This window comes from Nelusetta ayraudi, unplaced genomic scaffold (assembly GCF_046127955.1).
Source record: "Nelusetta ayraudi isolate G7.1 ecotype Tasmania unplaced genomic scaffold, CSIRO-AGI_Nayr_v1 ptg000057l, whole genome shotgun sequence".
Classification (NCBI taxonomy): domain Eukaryota; kingdom Metazoa; phylum Chordata; class Actinopteri; order Tetraodontiformes; family Monacanthidae; genus Nelusetta; species Nelusetta ayraudi.
The window spans coordinates 2,326,185-2,348,532 of NW_027466107.1; the positions used below are offsets into that span (position 1 = coordinate 2,326,185).

At 46.5% G+C, this 22,348-nt stretch overlaps 2 protein-coding genes and 1 long non-coding RNA gene across 5 annotated transcripts in view; 2 read left to right on the plus strand and 1 right to left on the minus strand.

Annotated features, from left to right (window-relative positions):
- Window positions 1-22,348, minus strand: part of LOC142896876 (uncharacterized) — a 267,438-nt gene that overhangs the window by 146,326 nt on the left and 98,764 nt on the right. The window lies entirely within an intron of this gene.
- On the plus strand, window positions 232-4,253 carry zfand2a (zinc finger, AN1-type domain 2A). 3 transcript variants are annotated; one of them, XM_076038634.1, is made up of 10 exons: window positions 232-404; window positions 1,478-1,556; window positions 1,801-1,895; window positions 2,043-2,174; window positions 2,260-2,411; window positions 2,523-2,651; window positions 2,844-2,919; window positions 3,017-3,093; window positions 3,650-3,784; window positions 3,958-4,253. In XM_076038634.1, exons 2-9 carry the CDS (start codon window positions 1,502-1,504, stop codon window positions 3,759-3,761), a joined length of 828 nt encoding a protein of 275 aa, XP_075894749.1. In that variant the 5' UTR covers window positions 232-404; window positions 1,478-1,501; the 3' UTR covers window positions 3,762-3,784; window positions 3,958-4,253. The 3 variants fall into 3 exon arrangements, with proteins under 3 accessions (XP_075894749.1, XP_075894747.1, XP_075894748.1); XM_076038632.1 differs by having other exon boundaries at window positions 233-404; window positions 3,650-3,734; XM_076038633.1 differs by having other exon boundaries at window positions 233-404; window positions 1,491-1,556; window positions 3,650-3,734.
- galr2b (galanin receptor 2b) lies at window positions 15,945-22,285 on the plus strand. The gene is made up of 2 exons (XM_076038716.1): window positions 15,945-17,454; window positions 20,050-22,285. The coding sequence occupies exons 1-2, from the start codon at window positions 17,081-17,083 to the stop codon at window positions 20,819-20,821; spliced, it is 1,146 nt and encodes a 381-aa protein (XP_075894831.1). The 5' UTR covers window positions 15,945-17,080; the 3' UTR covers window positions 20,822-22,285.

The window sequence follows — 22,348 nt, forward strand, 5'->3', positions numbered from 1 at the left end:
TTTTGCTACAACAAAACCCCCATAGCGAAGCATTTGTAAACGTCGACGGCCGCTCAACCGGAAGTTAGTTGATGCGTAAATACAAAGGGAACGCCCTTTCAGAACGTCTACGAAAGTTCTGGAACTTCTCCAAAGTTCTGGAAAGGAGGCCCGTCTGCTCCAGAACTAGTCACGCCCACAATGACGTACACCATTGTGACGCAGAGTTGCGTCATGTCGTTGGGAGGAGCGTGATGCGTGACACATCAAAACTTGATGAAAACAGACAGCTCGGTGGAGGCGTTCGGACAGATGCTGCGGGCTCGGTGCTCGGAAAAGTGTGACAAGGAGGTGACTGGAATTAACGTCAGTGATTGAAGAGGGTCTTCACTTACCTTCCTGAGGCGGAGAGAAGACGGATTTCGGTGAGTAAATAAAAAAATTAAAAAAAAACAACAACAACAAGCCAACACTCGCTAACGTTAGCGGAAATCACTGGCTGTGTTCGCTCACTCGGCTAATTATAGTGTTTGTGGACGTTTTGCCGCTAATTACTCCTGTTGAAATGCTCGTCGACCGTGTTTTATGTCGACTTGGAGATGGTTCAACATCTCAACCACACTGCCCTTCAGTTTCACAGACCAGGCGCTGGAGTGTTTCCCTCAAGACATGGTGAAACGCTGTTAGCCACTTCTTTGGCTACCAGAGATACGCCGACCATGTCCGCCGTAGTGTTTATTTTTGTCACCATGCCTTTGTAAATACATGTTCCCCCTCTCTCTTAAGATGATTTTCTGCTCATCCCAGCCTGCGTGAGCTGGAATTATGTAACACGCTTAGTGGGTGGTTGAACTTTATCTGGCCTAGCCTAGCCTAGCCTAGCCTAGCCTGCTAGCGTCAGCGGTTCACCAGCCTGAAGAAATGGTTCGTAATGGATTTGTGGTTTTCTTGTTTTCTGCGTCAGAGCGGCTTCTCGTGTAAAAGTACGGAGTGGGTTTAGAGGGGACGGAAAATTGCCCAGTGGTCATCTTGCACGTTCTCGGGTTGTATCGATTTGTGACTCTCATGATGACTTTGCTAGTTTTGGCATCGCGGTGAGGGTGCCTGCACTTTGAGATCAAACTTGTCAGACTCCAGATTCAGGGGCGTGTTCACGCTTGAATGACACGTTAAGAAAAATAATGATAGTAGTACAGCTAATTATTCTATACATGAAGAAGAAAAAAAATACAATATTGTTCACCTGTAACAGGACTGCTTATGTGTAATTAGCATTTTGGATCAATACATTTTCCTATTCTATGTTAAACTGATTCCCGACTGCACCATATTAACTGTAATGTGACAACTACACACTCTTAAATTGTTTCTTCTGCTCGTTACCTTTTACATGAAGTCAAATTTGTTTCGTAGGGTAACAGTTTTGTTAAAGGCTGTTTTAAAAAAAAATATATGATTTTTATTTATTTATTTATTTATTTTTCTCTTTGATTGTCAGGATTACTTCAAAGGTGCTGTCAAAATGGAGTTTCCAGATTTGGGAGAGCACTGCTCTGAGAAGACCTGCAAACAGTTGGGTAAGTATCCAAGTGTATTAACTTGGCCACTGTGTTTGGGGAATATTCAATGGCTGATGCTATGAGTAATGGTCAGCAAGTAAGATAATTATTACTTTTTCAAGTAGCTTGTACTTTTGAAGAGTCACATTTTTAATATTAAATACTGCAGCTCTCTGGAAAGGATGAATAAAAAAAAAATCTTCAATTTATCTCATTCAGTCTGAGTGGAACCTGATGTTTCGAGCTTTCCTTGCCATTTCAGACTTTCTTCCAATGAAATGTGATGCCTGTCAAGAGATTTTCTGCAAAGACCACATAACCTATGCAAGTCACAAATGCACGTCCTCCTACAAAAAGGTAAATTGTGTCATTTTGGAACATGTTTTTTGTTGTTTTGTGTTTCATTATCAAAAACGTGTCCACGTGTCTAAATGAGTGAAAAGTCAAACTGCACGACTCCACAGCTGTTTGTTCGTCTAATGATTCTTGTTACTCCTATTTTAGGATATTCAGGTCCCTGTATGTCCACTGTGCAACACTCCCATCCCCACCAAGAGAGGAGAGATGCCAGACATTAAAGTTGGTGAACACATTGATAGAGACTGTAAATCAGACCCAGCCCAGAGAAAAAGAAAGGTTCATATCGTTTCTTTTTGGCGTCGTCTTCAACCCAGCAAACACTCTGGAAGTGAGCATTCACTTTAACTTTTCCTACTTTCAGATTTTTACCAATAAATGTTCCAAAGGCGGCTGCAAGCAGAAGGAAATGATGCGAGTGACATGCGACCAGTGTCACTTAAACTTCTGCCTCAAGCACCGCCACCCGCTAGACCACGATTGTAAGACGGACGGGAAACCTCTGTCCAAGTCGGGGTGGGTGGAGTCACATGACCCCTTCAGATTCTTGCTCTTTGAGTTCCGATGAATGTATATTGTGCACTTATACTTCCATCCCCTAATGTGCGATTTTATGTTTGATGCCAGAAATGCTGCTGTAACGAGGGCCGGCGCTTCCTCCACCTCTGCCTCCGGTTCGACTTCATCTTCTGCTTCAGGAAACACGAGACCTGCCTCTAATGGTGTGAGCGCACACAGCAGAAGCCACACCAGTAGGTAAGAACCACGAAGTAATGCTTTGCTTTTAAATCTTGGTTCAGAAGTCCCATATGCAGTGTTTGGAAATGTACTTGACTGCTTTACTAGAGCAAAAGATCTGGAAATTAGCTTAAATGGGGCCACTAATTAAACGCCTAGAATTCTTCACTCATCCCTCTGTTTGGCTTCTTTCTCCCCCTTCTTCTCTAGCTCCGCCCAGCGGATCCCTACCTCCGTGTCAGCACAGAATGTAGCAGCACCCTCAGCATCCCTCCAGGCCGGCATGGTGAGAAAATCATTAACAGCTTCTTAGGAGATTGAAAAATTGTCTTGCGTCGAGTTGAGCGGTGCGGTGAGCGTTGTTTTTGCTCCTGCGCCTGCAGACTGAGGAGCAGGCGTTGCAGAGGGCGCTGGAGATGTCTCTGGCTGACTCCAGGCAGGTGGTCCAGCCGGCTCTCAGGTGAGCACATTCTACACAACTGTGTTGAAAACGTGTAAAGCGAGTCTGCACAAAATAGTTCAGTGTTGCAAATCAATTTCCATCCATTTTCAACACTCGCTTCTTCTCGAGCTCACCGTCACGGGGGGTCTGCTGGAGCCTCTCGCAGCTGTCATAGGGCGAAGGCAGGGTGACCCCCTGGACAAGGACCACATAGAGACAAACAACCAATATAATTTAGAGTTTCTAATTCACCTCACATGCATGTTTTTGGACTGTGGGAGGAAGCCGGAGAACCTGGAGAGAGGCAGCAGGTGTCTGATTTAATCTTTAATTGTTGTTCCGATAAAAGCTGGCACAAAAACAATGCATTTCCCCCTCTTTACTGGCTATGTGAGGCTGCCGTGAATGTTCCTCTGATGTTTCTACCAGCAGAAGTCATTAGAAAGCAGTTGCCACATTACGCCCGTGTTTTTCGCTCAAACTTCAGTCTGGCCTCTCCCTCCGCCCGGGTCGTCGTAGCAGCAAAGTGTGAACGCGTGTCTTGTGCGTTGACGTGTCGCTGTTTGTGCGTCAGCCCTCAGGAGCAGGAGGATCTGGCTCTGGCTCAGGCTCTCGCTGCCAGCGAAGAAGAGTACAGGCGCCAGCAGCAGAGACAACAGGTACCCGGAAAGCTTAGCCGACACTAGCATGCTTACGGGAGCGCGCGGAGGTACACCTGTTGCCATGGCAACGCATCCTCTTTGAGCTTTCTTTCATTAGTGCCACATGAATAATTTAACGCTAAGGGGTGTTGGAGAAGAAACGCTGCACGTGTTTGTTCTGTGTAAAGAAATGACTGATGTCTTTTCTTCTTCTGAGTGCGTTCTTGTCTCTTCTGTGCAGGGGAGACAGTCAAACTGCAGCCTTTCTTAATCTCCAGCCAGCATTCAGACTCACTGCTTTGCTAATTATCCACTACAAACTGCACACGCGGGACGCCAGTATTCGCCGATCAGTGATTGTGACATGAAGAATCACCCTTGGAAGGCTCTTCCAACAGAAGCACACGCTCTCCGAGCCGGATCCGTCGTTTCTTCCTGAAGAAAGATTTTATTTGCGCTGTACATATTTTATATGCTGACATGATTAAACCGTTCTATTCCCTTGAATGACTATTGAATAAATTATTTTAAAAACACGCCCTGATCGTTTCCCCCAGTTGATTGAAATGTGCGGACTGACGTGCCGGGTCAAAGGTCAATGCTCGGTGTGCAGCCTGTCATGGTGATTATGCAGCTCTCCAGGTTGTTAATTCGTGTGTGTGTGTGTGCGTGCGTGTGTGTGAGATTTACTGCCGGGTGCAAAGTGAATGTCGAGCTTCATCCCGAGCACATTGATTATCTGCATTCACACCTTTCATATGTGTAGAATTATTGATGATAGCCATGCCGTGCCATCATCACTCAGTAGTAGCGCAGATCCAGCATCTGCTGTGGATTCAGTGATTTTACTCTGATGTCACAGCTGGTAGGAGTTGACGTCATCATCCTTGTTTGCGGTTTCCTTTCCATCTGTGGCCTTGATCGCAAGGGGGTCGTACTGGAAGCGACCAGCAGGGGGCAGCAAGAAATCATAGCATCACATCTGGCCTTTGCAGCATTTTTGAAATTGTTGCATCACTGTTATGCAATACCAAAAAAAAGTGCTGATATGTTTTTCTTTTTTTTTTTTCAAAATAACTGTAAAAGTAAATAAACTGGCCAACTTTTATTTTCCACCTTTCGTCAATATCATTGACTTGGCGGTTATGAAACGGCAGTACCACGTGACCGATGGCATGTTTGCTTTGGCTCCCGACAGCCTGGAGCGTCGCCATAATTGTGTTTGCCGAGCGGATACATGATGCTCAGCTGGTGGACAAGATGTCAACCTGCTGCAGTTAAGAGCGTGTCGCCGGAACACCTGGTGGCCATCGTTAGCGGTGCAGCTGCGTCCACTCAGCCTGCTCAAAATACAGCTTTGACACTGGAGGAGAAACAGTCAGCTCACTGTAGCATGATAATATCAGGCACCTGCCGCACAGTATCTCAGTTTCAACTTAAAGTCTCCTCTTATACAAGTCACTCATTATCAGGTTGAGTGCTCGTAGGTGTGAAGTGCTTCTGTCATTGAACACTTTGTCGCCTTGCTTTGAAAGGCATATAAATCCTCCTCACTTTTTCCAATTATTCTTCTTTTTTTTTTTAAGTTTTGTAAAATGTTTTAATCGTCTAAAAGTTCAGTTCAGTTTCAACACAGACATCTAAAACGTCAGCTGTTGCTAAGGAGAACAATGGATGATTGTGCAGTCGTGTCAAAGAGATTTTTGTTTCTTTGTTAGATTTCTTTTCTAAAGAATCTAAAGATCTTTCTGTTTTTTTGGTTTGTTTTTTTTACATATTAATGACATTTTGTGACTTTGTGTTTGCTCTATCATTCATTTGTTTGCACCTCATTATCAGTGAGTCTGGTGTCTTGGATCACTGGGGGAAATTTTGAGCAGTTTCCTCAGATGTTTCTGGTCATTCCACCTACGAATGGAACGGAGGGAAGCCAGCCACCTTTCTGCTGATCCCAGATCCGATGCTAATGGCGTGGCGACAGCACTGACGGACAGGAAGACTGATAACTGTTGCCACACTCCCAGACGCTCAATCACCGTATTGAAATTGTGCCTGACGCGCCAGCGGGCTCCAGTCCCTCATTAGTGGCTGAAACTGAGGCAGAAGCAGGCTAATCCGCAGCTCCTCCAGCGCTTGGAAAGAGAGACACTTCAGACCGCATAGGAAAAACTGTTGAGAAAGAGCCGGCGTCGCTGCAAAGGTCAATTCTCCTCTGAAGCCTCGGACAGATGCTCAGAGATTCTCACCTCTCCTGCCTGTCCTCTCCTGCCTGTCAGCCTCTGGAAGGAGACGAGCTCCTCGAGGCGTCGGCTCGGCGCACCTGAACCCCGCTGCAGCGCCACGACTTTGAATGTGCTGTTAATTCCCGGCGACGGGTGCATCTTCATCACTGACTTCACACTTGTTGGAATTTCATTTGATTTGATTTGACAGTTTAATTGAGTTGTGTCACTCAGGTATCTGTGCTAATAATTGTAGCAATTCCTACTGTGTGTGTGTGTGTGTGTGTGTGTGTGTGTGTGTGTGTGACACCGTCAAATCTAGGGTGATTGGATTTGACAGTCTGGGGATGTTTTTATTGCACGTGATGTCACAAAGGGCACGGCTAAACCGCTGCGCCGCAAGATAAACCCTCTGATGCGTCCGGCAGACAGAGTAGATTCTCACCTCCGGAAGGTGACCCGTCTCCCGGAGGCTTGGTCCGTCCTTCGACACACCTGATGCCTGTGCACACGAGCTGTCGATTCTCGGAGACGATTCCCTCGTCACCTCCGCCACCGAGGCCGCGACCCTTCGCTGCTCCCTGGAATTTCCAGCGGCGTGCTCCTGTCTCGCTGCTGCTTTGCATGCGAGGCAACAGCTCATCGAGTGTGTGATGCAACGGCAGCGCCTCCCACATTTTATGAGCGTGGGCGTGAATTGTGGCACTGGTCAAGAAAAATAACTTTTTCAAATTTACTTAAAAAAAATTGCTTTATCTAAAAAAAAAAAAAAAAAAAGAAAAATAGTAATGATGATGACAACAAGAGAAACACCTGTGGATTTAAAGGCGTGAAGGTTTTGGGCTGATGTGTAGCCATGGTTACATGTTTAGTCAAAGCTGTGAAACCCAGAACATGAGGAGGAAAACAAACACACCTCCGCAAGAGTGTTCCAATTTCCTGGAATCATTACAGGGCGCAGCGGGGAGGCGCAAGTGGGCAAAAAAAAAAAAAAAAAGGTGCTGCTATAGATCACAGAGGTGGAAAATAACAACAATGCTGGGCTGAAATGTTTCCTTTACACCACAAAGATATTAAATAAATAATAATGAAGAAGTTGTTTTTTTTTCCTTTCAGCGGCTAAATAAAGGAGTCAGCCATGTCGTTCCTGTACATCCCGTCCTCGCTTCCGATCTGTTTGTGTTTACGCACCAAGGTACATATTGAGAACCTCAGCAGCTCATGACTAACAGCTAACAGTTCCCCATGATATGTGAGCCTTGCTGCAGCAGCAGCAGCAGCAGTATCAGCTCAAACAAAAACAATTACGGCATTTTTCATGATTTTCTCCAAAGCTGCAAAGCTGCAAGAACAGGATATGAAGAGCGTCTGGGCATTTAGCTCCGTGATGAGTTACACGGCGGCCCGTCTGTGTGGATGAAACCTGCACTATAGCCAGAGGCTCGCTGAGAGCTCTACAACTCAATGGCTGTAATTTCATTGATGGCGGCGAAGGTACTCGAGCGCCAGCGAGCGATTACAAAGAAAAGGTGCACTGGGATGGGAAGAGCGCCAGCTACCAGTTATTCTGCCCGTGGTGCTGCATTGAGTCACTTAATGGAGAGGTGTGTGTGTGTGTGTGAGAGAGAGAGGGAGAGAGAGAGAGAATGGCCATCATCCAGACAGGTGGGATTGACCTGATGGATTTAATTTAGCTTTAATGAGAGGATGTGGTGAATGGAGGAGAGGTGCGCTGATGGAGTGGCTGCCTCATCAGCAGGCCTGGATGTGGGGAAATGCCGCCTTAACTAAGTGTCACACACACACACACACACACACACACACTCAGACAGGGCTCAGGCCACATGACCTCAGTGTTACTGATCTTTATAACCTTTATTTATTTGTCAGCAGCGGTTGCATTGTCATGTTTGCACTGGGGTTTTTTGGATTGTTTTTTTTAATCAAATAATCCTGAAAATTGAAATAAATTAGATGTGATTTTCATTCTCAGGGGCAAAAAACTCATCAAAAAAGAGTCATCGTTAAAAAAGAATTATTGGCTTTCAGAGTGTTGAGTAACCTTGTTTCCTCTCTCAGTTGGGTCGTGAACTGTTTCAGACAATTTTATGCATGTGCTGCCTGATTTTCCCACTTTAACCTCTATTTATGCAATTGCTGACCTTCAGTTCGGCGTCATCCGTGGCCCCCTGCTGGTAATTATTATCGCTTTTCTTCTCAACCGGCACTTGGCAGATTCATAATTCAGCTTGTCAAGATTCGAGAACACTCTGTGTGTGTGTGTGTGCGTGTGTGTGTGTGTGTGTGTGTGTGTGTGTGTGTGTGTGTGTGTGGGCGGGTGGGTCAGTCGGTCTTGTAGGAATGTACACCAAAATCAATTTAGAAAAAAAAAATCAGCTTTCATGATCACATCCTTGCTTGTAAAATAATGAAATAAAACACTGACAAAATACTGCGTTTACCGCCTCGGTATTCTGCGCAGGATCAGCTGCGACCCCTCAGGGCTGAAGCTTGATTTCATGCACGCTGCAACACATTAACCTGTGCACAGCAGCCGCATTCTCTCTCCAGCCAGGTGCCAAACGGCGGTGGCGTGTTGAACATGAAGCCAGGAAAGCAACTCAGCAGACATTCTGATCTTCATGGCTTTGTGCTAAAACACTCTTTATAATTTTTCTCTCATCATGAAAATCCAGACTACAAAATCCAGAGAAATACCTTTAGTGCCTCAATGCTAGGCTTCTATGCTAACGTCTTTCACCGTCACTTCCTGTTTTATTTATTTTTTTAAATAATACCTTCCAACAGCCCCCTCCTGGTTAAACACAACCAAAAGGAAGCCGTGATGATGAAATCAGCTGAAATGCTTTTTTAAGATGTCAAGATGGTTGATTGAGGTTGAAAAACTGAGCCAGCAACCCATTACTGATTAGACTGTCCTTGTTTCTAGAGATAATAGCTGCATTGTGATGTCACAAAGGGCACTGATGCCTCTACAAGGTACCGGCTCCACCCTCAGACACTGCCCTCTTTTGGTTCCCTTCCAAACGTGTGGAAGATCCAGCAAAGCATCAATTTTAAAGGAAAGTTAAATCCCAGCGTTTTATTTGTATTTCTTTGCAGGTGGATGTAAACAGAAGGCTAAACATGCTACGCTATTTGTTCCTTCTTACATCTGCAAAGTGTTTCTATTGACTATTCATTGGGTGCAAGATGAGAAATAATTTGGGCTTGTGTCGGCACTGTCACTGCATTCACTGTTTGCAAAATGACACCAAAACCCTCGTTCAGTTGATCAGAAAACAAACAAAAAAAATAGCGGCGAGCTTCCCTTGTCTGTGAATCCACCAGAAACTGAAGAATACGCAAGAATTCCCTCTGGCAGATCGCTCTGCTTTAAATAATGAAGCAGCTATTTTCTCGCTCTTCCAGTGAGCAGCTGTGCTGCGCCGCCTGGAAAAACATCCCACTAGTTAACTGCAAGAGATCAGTAATAAATTACACTCTGTTTCTTTGTTGCAGAAGCGTTTTTTTTTTCCCACTTAAAATCTCCAATAGAGCAGCCGGATGAATCCGGTCCCGGAAATCAACAATAGCATCAAATATTAACATCGCCATGATGTCATGAATAAGGGATGGCTTTCTCACGGCTTCCTCTTTGATCTCTCAGGTCCCGGCCTGTTTTGCTTTATCACTCTGTCAGTGATGCCGAGGCGGTCGTTATTTTGCCCTTCTCCCTTTTTGTCTATGCAAGAGGAGCAGCGGAGGATGACGGATGTTTCCTTTTGCCTGTGGTTAATTACAGGTGGTGCTGTTGCTGGCGCGTGCGTGTCACGGGTTCTTGTTGTGGGCAAAGCGGCGACAGAAGCAGCCGTGTTTGCGAATGATTCAGTGAAAATAATTTCATTCCTGCAGTAATTGCCTAGATTGCCTGCTTGTGTTTGCTCACCAGAGTGCCACAGAGGGCCGATACAGTGGAAGCGCTTCGCTGCCAACCTAGAAAAACGAAAACAAAACAGGGCTCGGTATCATGTTGTAGTGTGAAACTATCACGTTGTGATAATTTTCACGTTATTTTTCATGTGCTATTTGTACACAGATCATAGAGCTAGATTCAACTAGATTCCTAGAAGCCCAAAAGTCCTTTGAATCGCTGTCATCTTGTGGGTTCCGTTTTAATCAACTCCAGTTGATGCAAGCACATTTACGTAATGATGTGAAGCTATCACGTCATGAAGTTTTCACAAAATAACGTGAAAGTTTTCACAAAATAACGTGAAAGTTATCGAAAAATAATGTTAAAATTATCACAAAATAACGTGATGGTTTCACGCTATAACGTGATACAGGGCCCTGTTTTGTTTTTGTTTCCTAGGGCAGCAGCAATGCTCTTCCGTATGATACAGCAACTGTGCGTTTAAATCAAAAAACAAGAAAATAAAATTGTGGAGTAACTTCAGGCTCAATCTTTGGTTCTCTCTGCCTTGGAGCCCAGCGTGATATCTTCTGACACAGTGCCGCAGTTCTCAGAGGAGAGATGATCTCCAGGTACATTCCTGCGAATGAATCTTTTATCTTTAACACTTGGAGCAGCAGGTGTGAAACCAGATCTCAAGGTTCTACCAGTCTGACTGCGCAGAACGCAACACGTCCTGCGCTGGTTTCCATGGCAACCCAGGTAGCCAGAAGTGGCTTGACCTGTCGTCAGAATCATATTTAGATGCAGATTAAAAGAGAAAAGTATCATCAAACCTCGTTCTGGTTGATGCACCACAGCGGCTAATGAGGCCGCAGACAGACTCTCTTTCTCAGAGGGGCGGAGCGAAAAACAGGGGGAGAGAAAAAAAGAACTGGGTCACTTCAGAAACTGCAGACATAGTTGTTCCCACTCTGAGTTCCATCTAGAATCTTCCCTGAGACAGTGTGCTGCTTAAAATAGCTGCGGCAGGAACAGAACAGCTCAGGTCAGGCTCGTCTCAAAGCTAAATGCCAACTGAAATTTTAGGTTTGTTCAAGTCACAGCATCGCAGACGTTGGATGTCAGTGCGACAGGTCCCATACGATAGGTGTTTATAAATGTTTTTGATCAGAGTCACACTTTAAATCATAACCCGACTCTCCACACGTTCAAACGGGGATGGAAACGAGGCGGTTCAGAGGGCAGAGCCAAAAACCTGACTGGGAAGTGTGTGTCAGAAACCTGGGAGAGGTATCCATGCCCCTTTGTGATGTCACAAAGGGGCAGCACAAGCGTTCAAGAAAAAGTGGAGCAAGCGTTGGAAGGAAAGGACCGAGCCTTTCCTGTTTCTGGCTCATTTTACAGGCTCCCAATGTGGATTCTATAAACACTAACTAGTTTTGCTGCTTTCCAGTCTGACTTTTTACAGTCCAGCTGACTGACGTCCGTGCACAGCGGGTCCTCGCCTCTGTAGATTTCCCTGTCATCAAGATCAAAGGTGAGTTTGTCACACCGTCCCAGACACGTTGACAATTTCCTCTGAGGTCACCGCGTTGGGATGACTCTCAGGACCGGTGGAGACACTGAAGAAGAAAAAAAATAGCCGGCTGTCTGATGACTCTTTTTGTTTGGTGAATCACACATGAGCTTCACAGTGTTCTTGCATCATCTCAGAGATTGTGTGCAAAAATAGAGATTTCACATTTGACAAATGATGGATGAAACCTCGGGAGATGACGACTTGCGAGTTCTGCCATGGGCCATATTTTCATTTGCAGGTCTTGTTGCTGGTTAAAAGAGAAAAAAAATCCAACCTGATTCTCTCCTTTTTGTTAAATTCCACAGAGAAAAGTTTGAGATTAGCATAGGGGAATTCTGACTGCAGCAGCCTGAAGCTACCTTTAATAATTGACGGTCCAGCGAATAATAAAAAAAAAAAAAGTCGGTCTTTCCTCTTTTGTTGGAGGTAGAAATCAATCCCAAGGTTTTTTTTTTCACCGTCCTTCTGAGGTTGCCATGGTTACATTCCTACGAAACAACACCCAGAGGATCTTTTTTTTCCCTTCCTTCTTCTTCTTGAATGTTAATTTGCTGCGCATTCAGGCCCTACTCCATTGTGGGTCCAGACCCTGGACCCAGATGTGTTTTCTCCCTCTTCAGTATAATTGAGAGTCCTCAGAAGGAGCCAGTGGAAAATTGCATTCTATTCTCTCTGGAAGGCAACTTTGTAAGATCCTAAACGGTGGATGTAACACAGGGGAGACAGCAATAAAAGTATAGATAGAATGTAATTTCCCACCGTTCTTTTTTTCTTTTCTTTTTTTAGCTTGACAATGAGTGATTCCTTTGAGCACCAACAAGATGAGGCAGGATGTTGGAAGATAGACAGGTAGATGGATGGATGGATGGATGGATGGATAGATGGATAGATACTTTCTTCATCCTCTCGAGAAATTCACGAGGTTTTCAGAGAATTAAAAAAGTAACTAAGAGGTAAGAAAATGAGAACAGAAAAAACACAGAGCTGCTGAAGAGGCTGCTATTCATGTCTGCACCAGATGTCTGATGATGGATGATGATCTGGGTTGTTTTGTTTTATACACAGGTGTTGTTTACCGAGAACTCTGCTGTGTCTTTGTGTCAGCTGACAGCAGCTCAGACAAGAAGTCTCCTTCCCGTCCGGGAACAGGAGGCTGCAGAAACACGTCAGGTCGAAGGTCGCGAGGCATCAATGCGACCTCCTCCTGCTCCTCCTCCTCTGCCCTTGTGCACCAGGTTTTAACATCAGACTGGCTGGCGAGTGACCCGTTAACGCCATGAGCCCAGTCATCAGGACCACATCGTGAAAAAAAGAAAAGGAAAAGAAAAAGTGCTTGGCCTTTTTCACCGCCGCTAATTGAAGCGCTGAGTGATGGTGTTGCGCCCACACTTGGCTGGTTGAGGGATGGACGGGTGGGTGGCGGCCGACACAAAGGCCGGGCTGTAGCGCCAGAGGAGTGCATTTAAGGAGTAGTGCATCCTTCCAAAGAATTCAACAAGCATCATATTTTTCCAGTTCGCATGCTCTTTTTGGAGTTTTGTTGTGGGGAATGAAGAATTCCAGCCTCTGCCAGTGAAATGGAGGCATATGTGGGCCAGACCCTGAGATGATACTGCTGCACTGCTTGCCTGCTGTCGTGTTTGGGAGATTCAGCACCCACTGCAGCCTCCTGAGGAGAAGCCAGGCAGCCGTGTCATGTTGTCTCCTGCTGGCTGAATGAGTCCGCCTGGTTCTTCAGGTCCCAACATAAATGGCACCGCTGACCAAAAGCATCTTTACGTCTTCATCTTCACCCACTGGGCTGGTGAAATACTCGGATGGCATTGTCTCATTTGCCGGCTATTAAAATTGCGGTCACTCCGACCTTCCCGCCATCGAACTGTTGTGTGCTTCGGTAAATGTCCCCCGGCATTTGCGGCCGAGTAGTAGATGGCTGCTACTTCAATTCCGACTAATCTTTCAACCTCTAAGAACTGCGTCTCTTTATCTCGGTGACACAGAAAGTAGAGGCTTTTGTTGACCCTGAGCAGAGGAATCCCAGCACCAAGCGACTGCTGCCGGAGCTGGAAAATAGTTTTCTTTATTTTCTTCAACCTTACACACAGTAGTGTGTAAGGTTTGAATTCAGACTCAACTGCAGTCACAGTCCTACACGTGAAGCATCTCTTCCCACCTTGAACTGAGAGTCTGTTGTGCCTCTTTGTTTCCTTTGTTTCTGCACGTTATCAGTAGACGGTGTATGGTGCACAGCTGCCAGCCTCGGAGACCTCCACACTGGATGTCAGTGACTCTGTGGCTCAGAGTGATCATGCAGCTGAGAGGAAGCCAGGGAAGCCCTGGGCTCACCAATGATGAATCAATCTCCCCTACTATCAGATCATAATGTCTGTTATTACAGCTCTGAGTTGCAGCAGCAGCAGCAGCAGCCATGGTATTTCTGTAACAACAACAATGAGGCGTGGGCGCCGAGGCGGGATCGATCCGCTTCTGTGTTGTTTACACCAAAAAAAAAATCCTGACTCTGTCATCCAAATGTCACAACAGAAATCGTGACTCATCAGGAGAGGCGTTCAGCATGCTGTTTGCTTTACACTGTCATGCTCCCTTGTAAGAACCCAATCAGAAAGTGAATCCTCACTCCTGAATCCTGAATCCTGACTTGTGAATCCTGAATCCTGACTCCTGAATGCTGACTCTTAAATCCTTGATTCTGACAGTTAAATCCTCAATCCTCAATCCTGTCTCTTAAATCCTGAATCCTGACAGAATCGTCAACATCGTCGTCATCCCCTCCTGCTCCAGACCTCCTCTTCCCCCCCTCTGCAGTCCCTCCTGCAGCGGCATGTTGACTTTCAAGTGAATATGAAGGAGGCGGAGTTCTCAGAGGGAGGGAGGGAGGGAGGTAGAGAGAGAGCAAGACAGCAGCAGCAGCAGCAGCAGCAGCGAGGAAGGCGGGCAGACAGAGCTGCACACCGGCGTGACCACACCGGAGCCTGGAGTGTGAGGAGATGAGCTTCCTGCCCAGGGCAGGTCTGCTCAGGTCTACAGTACTGGGGCCAGTGGCTGCCGGAGGAGAGCGCTGAAGCAGCAGCAGCAGCAGGAGCAGCAGCAGGAGCAGCAGCAGGAGCAGCAGCAGCAGCAGAGGCAGCAGCGCGGTAGGTTCATCTCATTCTGCTCTTCATGTGGATGCAGGAATGTTGGATTTGCAATTTGCATGATGGACAAACAAATCATCCTCCCACTGTGACAGCATGATGGATCCCCCACTAAGTCTTAAAGTTTATTCATTCATCTGCCCAGTGCGGGTCTGATGAGTGATGCTTTAATGTTGTGTTATGTGTGTGTGTGTGTGTGTGTGTGTGTGTGTGTGTGTGTGTGTGTGTGTGTGTGTGTGTCTGCTGACTGCAGCGCCTAAAAACTGCTCGGGCTTCTTCCCCCCCCCCCCCGCTCCACCTGCCCTCTTTTATCATTTTTATTATTATGGCTTGTTGTTGTTTAACGAGCGTCTCCACACGACCCCCGCACGCACACTCACTGGCAGCTCCGTGTTCATCCCCGCAGCCGGTGAGTCCCCCTCGGGACTCCCGCAACACACGACTTGATCCCACAACGCTCCACTGCAGTGGGAAAATCAGGCAGCATCAGTCGTGATTTTCCTCCACGGAGGGGATTGAAGGGGGAGAAAAACCAAGGAGAGTCTGTCTGCTCCTGTCGGGATCTCACTTTATCTGCACACAGTCAAACACAATGGGGTTTTAAATGTTTAATTAATTATCACGTTCACGCGGGTACTTAACATCCAAGGAATTAAACATCTGAAGTTTGAGCGGCGCTTTGAAAAGAAAGGGAATACCTCTCTTTTAAATGCCAAGTGTGTTTGGATTCCACTGACCTGTTTCTGCTTTGATTGACATCACAAGCTTGTGAATTATTCATCTCGTGTAGCCGAGACGAGACCGCAACAGGTTCAGTCAAACCTGCCAGGTCGCATAATCACCCCCCAGACTTGATTCTGCCATCACATTCCTGCCGTCGTGTGCCGGTGGAGAACTTGATTCCTCTCGAGGCTTGAGGTGTGAGTCAGTTGAGGGATCGGGGTGGAATAACGAGCCGCTGCATTAATTCACTCAGATGGCTCATCGAGGGTCCTCTGTCAGGGAGAGCAGTCTGATCAGATGAGGAGGAAGGCTGAGGTTTGTTCCCCAGCGAGTGACACGGCAGATGTTTTTCATCAGCGGTAATAAACACAATTGGGTGGGATCGAATATTGATTCAGTCAAGACAAAAAAGGACCTCCAGGTAGAATCCATATCGAACGAGTTCCTTTCCACCGATGAATAAATCTATTAAGGAGACGTCGATGACCGAGTGGCTCTGTGAAGCCTGCATCACATTTTCATTGTGTTTTCCTTCCAAATCAGCACGATGAACTCCTGCGTCAACTCGGCTGCGAATCACTGTGATCGGATCAGACCAGATCAGAGCAGTGGCTGCATGCTTGGTTGACGGAAGTCGCTCAAAATGATAATGATCATATTCAGCTGATGCGGTGTCGCACCAACAAGCTTGTCATGCAGCACACGTTGCTCACCGATGGAGCAATTTTTTTGGAAGAAAAAAATGGTTATCCTGGAAGGTTCTGCTGACGTCACACAGACACTGCAGAGCGTCAGGAGCTCTGCCAACATCTTCAGAGTGAAGTGGTTGGCAGCAGCTTCCCTCAGGTGAGCACGGCGGTGATTCAGCTCCTCCGAACGGCTCAGAACCGAACACCCTTTCAGCTCGCCTCCAAAGCCTTCAGATGGTCTCTGCGAACACACACACACACACACACACACACACACACACACACACACACACACACACACACACACACACACACACACACACACACACACGCATGCTTTCCAATGTTTCTGCGTGAAGTGAATTCTCTGGGGAGAGCAGTGTGAGGCAGCCTTTCTTCACACAGTGCCTCTGCTCCGACTGGACATCCACAGCTCATTAAAAACTGCTTCCAAACTTCCGTCCGTCTTTAATGTTGTCTGGGCAGCGACTCGGAATTAATTGGCAGCGGAAATCTGTCGGTGCCCCCCAGGCTGTCATCACTCTCCCACGCCATTAACGGTCCTGTGTGATTTCCAGATCTTTATTTTTCAAGCTGGACTTTAGTAGAATTCCAGAAAGCAGCGTATTTAGCTCTCTGTTTGCAGCCTGTTGTTTAAATGCTGGACATTAGCTTCCTGATGCCTTGTTGCACTTAACCCAGGCGATCCCAGAGGGTGGAGTCAACTCCTGGTTGAGGGTGTGATCACTAACCCCGGTAGAGCTGTCAAGGCCCCTTGTGACATCACATTAGTGCATTAGCAATTATTACACAGTCCAAACATTTGCTGGCTGTTTTTCATTTTTTGGATTTATTTCACCAGGAAAATCCCATCGAGATTAAAAATCACTTTCCCGAGGGGGTCCTGGTTGAGCCGTGCTCCTCTTCAATATTAACATTCTTATTTGAGAGTGCATATCAAACAGCAGCATATACTGAAAAAGATGGACCTTTCTCATTTACAGGAGGTTCACTGACACACTTGTGGATTCTAACACCTGTTTGTTCTTCCTCTTCTCCCAATTCCAGCGCGGCACCATGTCGGACCTTGAGGACTTGGCCAGGACGGCCGTGCCGGCGAACGTCTCCGAGAGCTACCAGCTGAACCCCACCAGCGTGATCGTGTCGGTGGTCTTCTCCCTCATCTTCCTGCTGGGCACGGTGGGCAACAGCCTGGTGCTGGCCGTGCTCCTGCGGAGCGGCCAGGTGGGCTACAACACCACCAACCTGTTCATACTCAACCTGAGCGTGGCCGACTTCTTCTTCATCATCTTCTGCGTGCCTTTCCAAGCCACCATCTACTCGCTGGAGGACTGGGTGTTCGGTTCCTTCATGTGCAAGGCGGTGCACTTCTTCATCAACCTCACCATGTACGCCAGCAGCTTCACGCTCGCCGCCGTCTCCGTGGACAGGTAGGTTTATACCAAGCGGCAAATGGCAGTGAGTACAAACGTTTTCTTTCACGTTAACGCCAAAAATGAAGTCTCAAACCTTTCATCTGTTGCGATGTGATGCGTTTGCAGAGTTTGTATCGTTCCAAAATTAATTTTAAAAAAATAGAGAAATAATCCAACAAATTAAGTGGTATGTTTTATGTGACAATGCGATATATATTTCACATGGGGGGGGGGGGGATTGTATTCACAGACAACTTTAAGAATGCGTAGTTCACATTAAATCTACAAAAAACAAAAATGTACAAGGACGAGCGTTCAGTCCGTAATCCTCAGTACGGGCCAATCAGATTGCGTCCAGTGGAGTAAAGCAACTAGTCAGTCAGGCCTGAAGAAAAGGTTTTCTATCATTCTTTGCTCTTTTTTTTTTTTTTTTTTAATAAGGAAACCTCCAGTTTTGTGGGAGAAAAAACAAAACCTGCTCTGCTGCTTCATCCAAATTAATTCAACATAGATACACAGGTTTTCTTTAGTTATGTAATTCCGTTTTGGAAGAATTTGAATATCTAACACACATGCACACACACACACACACACACACGCACACGCTCCCACGTATGCATCGTCCGCACATGATGGAAAAAACAAATGAATCCCGACAGATTTGCTGCTGGCCAGGATGGAATAAATTGAGGCTCTGTATTGTTTGATTAGACGGAGAAGAAATTAGACACCAACCGTTTATTTGACAGCCTGCGGCAGGAGCGGTGGGCCAGATGGCAGGCGTGGCCCTTAAACGCATCCTTGTAAATAACAACTATGCAACTGTATAATAAGGGCGCGCTGTGCAACGATTAACGATAAACTATTGAGTTTTCACAACAATACTGTGCCGCCTAATGTGGCAAGTGTGCACAGTCAGACTGATGAGGTGCACAGTTACATTGAATTATAAATAATGGTAAAGAAAGGAATTGCTTATGTATACATGTATGGTATATTAGCAAATGCCATTTATTAGTGAGTCTCCATGGCCGTCTGCTTATTAGCAGGAGGTCAAGGCTTAATAGACAAAAAAAAGAAAATCTTTCAGGCTGTGAACAGCAGAAATAGCAGTTGAAGGCCACAGAGGCAATGAATGAGGGATCTTCTATGACAGGCCAGCGGATGGTAGAGCTCAATGGCTGTAAATAAACCGAACATGGAGATGTTTCTTTGTGGATTTTCATGGGATTTATTTCACACGTTCATCCTAGTAGCCTACAGTATGATTCTGAAAGAAGAACGCTGGACCACTGGTCTCCTCCATGACTCCGGGTGCCTTCCAGAGTGTCTGGTTATGCTCTGACTGAGGCAAAAGAATAAACGCATCTAACAGCAGGCTTCTCTCTGCGAACACTGTGTGTTCACACCCTGGAGGATTCAGACTGTGTTGAGTTTGCTTTTCCATCCTGCCAGCCAGACGTTCCCTGACCAGAAAAGTGCAGGTGCCCCAGAATTCACAGGTCAATACATGTCTGCTGTCTTCCTCTTCTCACCCTCCCGGTTCTGAAAAACAACAAGTCAGGGAAGAAAGAAAAGTAAAGCTGGGCATTGCACTCAAGCCCAGGAAGCCCCGGCAGGAATAAAATCACAGCTCGGCCTGACTGAGCAGCACTTGCACACACACACACACACACACACACACACACACACACACACACACACACACACACACATACACACACACACACACACACACACACACAGCGTAGTGGGCAGCTGCAATTTCACACCCTCACACTTTACTTTGGACTTTACCCGTGAGATCAAACATTAAGTATTCCCTTTAAAACTACTAAAAATTTAGATGATGACCTCTAAATAGAGCACAGACAAGGCTGCAATTTTTCATAATCTCTAATGACAACACAAATTTCATAGTTTCACGATTCAAGTAAAATTACTGGCTTTTGCAAAGCGAAACAAAACAGAAAACAGTGACGCCCTCGGAGGAAGATCTTGAGGTGCATCCGAGGGTTTAGTCACATCAGCAGTAACTCGTTTCTGCCAAGACCAGCTAAAGAGGAGGCTTCCTTACAAGCACCGGCTGAAGAGTCCTCCATGGCCGAGCCGGATTTAGAGCTTGTTAATTCACAATCTCTGCCTTGGGAGGAAGAGGAAGGAGACTGTCCTCCAGTCACACTCCCTCCTCTGGCTGTCATACTTGACAAGGAGGAGAAAAAAATCCCATTAGAATTACAATTGAATGAAAGACAGATGTTTTTAACTTGTCGGCTCCTCCTTCTGGGGGATACCTCGTCTCTGTATCTAAACACTGTGAAAAACCTGAATAAAGGCTGGAATTGTAGCTGGAGGCTGTAAACAGAGGGCTAAATGCACTTTTTCTGGGGGATACGGAGACGTCTATTGGACAATTGAATGCATGGGTTGGAGATGAAAAATACAGAGTAGAGTGTTGGAACTAAAATGGGCTCATCTTAAATCATTTACCCAAAAAGTTCCACACACAAAAGATTAAACTGAATCTTTAACAACAACGAGGAACCAGACGCATGCCGAACTCTCTCAGAGGCCCGCTGTGATTGAACCCAGTGCCTTGTTCTGTGTCAGGTACTTGGCCATCCGCTACCCCCTGCGCTCCCGGGAGCTGCGCACCCCTCGCAACGCGGTGGTGGCCATAGTGATCATCTGGGGCCTCTCCCTGGTGTTCGCCGGCCCCTACCTGGGCTACTACGACCTGATCGACTACGCCAACAGCACGGTGTGCATCCCCGGCTGGGGCGAGCAGAGCCGCAAGGTGCTGGACACGTGCACCTTCCTGGTGGGCTACATCGTGCCCGTGCTGGTGGTCAGCCTCTCCTACACCCGCACCATCAAGTTCCTGTGGACGGCCGTCGACCCGCTGGACGGCATGTCGGAGTCCAAACGGGCCAAGCGCAAGGTGACCAAGATGATCATCATCGTCACCGTGCTCTTCTGCATCTGCTGGCTGCCGTACCACGTGGTCATCCTGTGCTACCTGTACGGCGACTTCCCCTTCAACCAGACCACCTACGCCTTCCGCATCCTCTCGCACTGCATGGCCTACGCCAACTCCTGCGTCAACCCCATCGTCTACGCGCTGGTCTCCAAGCACTTCCGCAAGGGCTTCAAGAAGGTCTTCAGCTGCCTGCTGAGCAAGAGCGGCCGCAACAAGGTGCACGTGGTGCACGTGGCCAACACGGTGCCGGGCTTCGAGGGCGGCGGCTCCACCGAGGTGTCGCACATGCACGAGGAGCAGCACGCGCGGCAGAACGAGTGCGAGATGGCCAGCCGGCGGCCGAGGGCGGAGCCCAGGGAGGCCACGGTGACGCTGAACCTGCCCTTCCAGCACCAGACCTGACTGGGGGAGCAGGGGGATGAAAATCCCACCAGCGGCGGCACCCATCCATCTTCCATCGGCTCTTTTGATTGGCCTGTTTGTGGCGTTTCCCAGTTTGTCATCAGGGTGTGCAGATCCGCAGCTATCACGTGCGGGTGATTCAGGGATTCCCAGCAGAAAAGTGAACGGACAAATGTTTTTTTTGTTTTTTTTGTTGCTGTCCGCCCACCAACCCCCCCCTCACCTCTCCCCAAGTCTTCAGCACTCAGTGTTTTCAGCGTTGGGCCTGATTTGAGTGGATGCTGCGCCCGACTCTTCAGCCAAACACATCTTCACTACGCCGTCATGACATGACAGAGGTCTGTGTTTGTTTACACAAAACAGTTAAAAAAAACAAAAAAAAACAACCTCCAACACCTTTTGCCTTAATAATGTTGTGTGCTTTGGCCTTTTTGATGGATTTTTCTTCCATAGTCAGCGTCCAGAAATCAACAATGTTGAGGTACTTTGTACAATGGGACACTTTGCTGCATCTCACCTGCACAAGCGGAAACTTTGAAGAAGAATTTATACAAATTAGCCGCCTGTTTTTTTTTATTTTTGTTTTGACTTTTGGGATCGACATCCTCCAGCTGAAGTCTGTCTCCACCGAAACTGTGACCTGGAGGTGACCTGGAGGTGACCTGGACGTGACCTGGACAGTCCTCAGAGAACCTCAGAGTTGGACTTTGTCTTTTTTGCAGTCCTCAGCTAAAGTTGTAGGTTTTTCAGTGTTGCTGTTATTTGACCCTTTTGTATCTGCACGCGGATGCTGTTCTGTCATGTCGAGTTCTATCTGTTATAACTTGTATATGTTGCTTAAATATACTTTTATATGCATATATATATACATATATATATATTAGAAAAAAGCTGTGCACAAATTCATCGCAGACTTTAATTTTCACACATCAAAATTTTCCTTATTACAATGAAAAGATAGTTCATCTTCACCTTTGTAAGCTGTGATGAACATCTTGTTTGTAGTCGGACACAGCAGGGTGTTCATGTTTTAGTTGTGTTTTGGAAAGGTTATATTCCCGGCATGTTTCTCTTTGGTGTAAAACACATGTATTTAAATGAATATCTTTCCCACTGAATGCACTCGGACTTTGGATCTGTGTGCTTCACATGTGAGGGTTTTGTCGTTAAACGCTGCATTGATGTTTATTGTAAATGAAAGCAGATCTTGTCTCCTACCTCAGAGCTCTTCGACACGAGGACCCCAATGTTTTCTGCACGTTGTGTTAGGTTCAACGTTCCTCTTGGAAGACACCAGTGTCACTGACCAGTTTTCCCTCTTTCCCTGCAGTGTATCAAGCAGTGTTCTGTTTTTCAAAAAGCTGCAGATCAGAGGAGAAAATATACATACTTCATTGAATATTTATCATGGCGCTTTCAGAGACGATGTACTTGAAGTACCAAATAAATTATTTTCTGACGTGAGATTGTGGAGATTTTTTGTTTTTAATTAGAATTTAAAAATCTGACCAGAGCCTTAGTGCCAAG

Bases quoted from the DNA above. Each gene is read 5' to 3' on its own strand.
- zfand2a (XM_076038632.1), top strand. From the start codon at position 1,502: ATGGAGTTTCCAGATTTGGGAGAGCACTGCTCTGAGAAGACCTGCAAA. The intron at 2,920-3,016 runs GTGAGAAAATCA...CTGCGCCTGCAG, and splicing joins CATCCCTCCAGGCCGGCATG to ACTGAGGAGCAGGCGTTGCA. The intron at 3,094-3,649 runs GTGAGCACATTC...TTTGTGCGTCAG, and splicing joins GTGGTCCAGCCGGCTCTCAG to CCCTCAGGAGCAGGAGGATC.
- galr2b (XM_076038716.1), top strand. From the start codon at position 17,081: ATGTCGGACCTTGAGGACTTGGCCAGGACGGCCGTGCCGGCGAACGTC. The intron at 17,455-20,049 runs GTAGGTTTATAC...GTTCTGTGTCAG, and splicing joins GCCGCCGTCTCCGTGGACAG to GTACTTGGCCATCCGCTACC.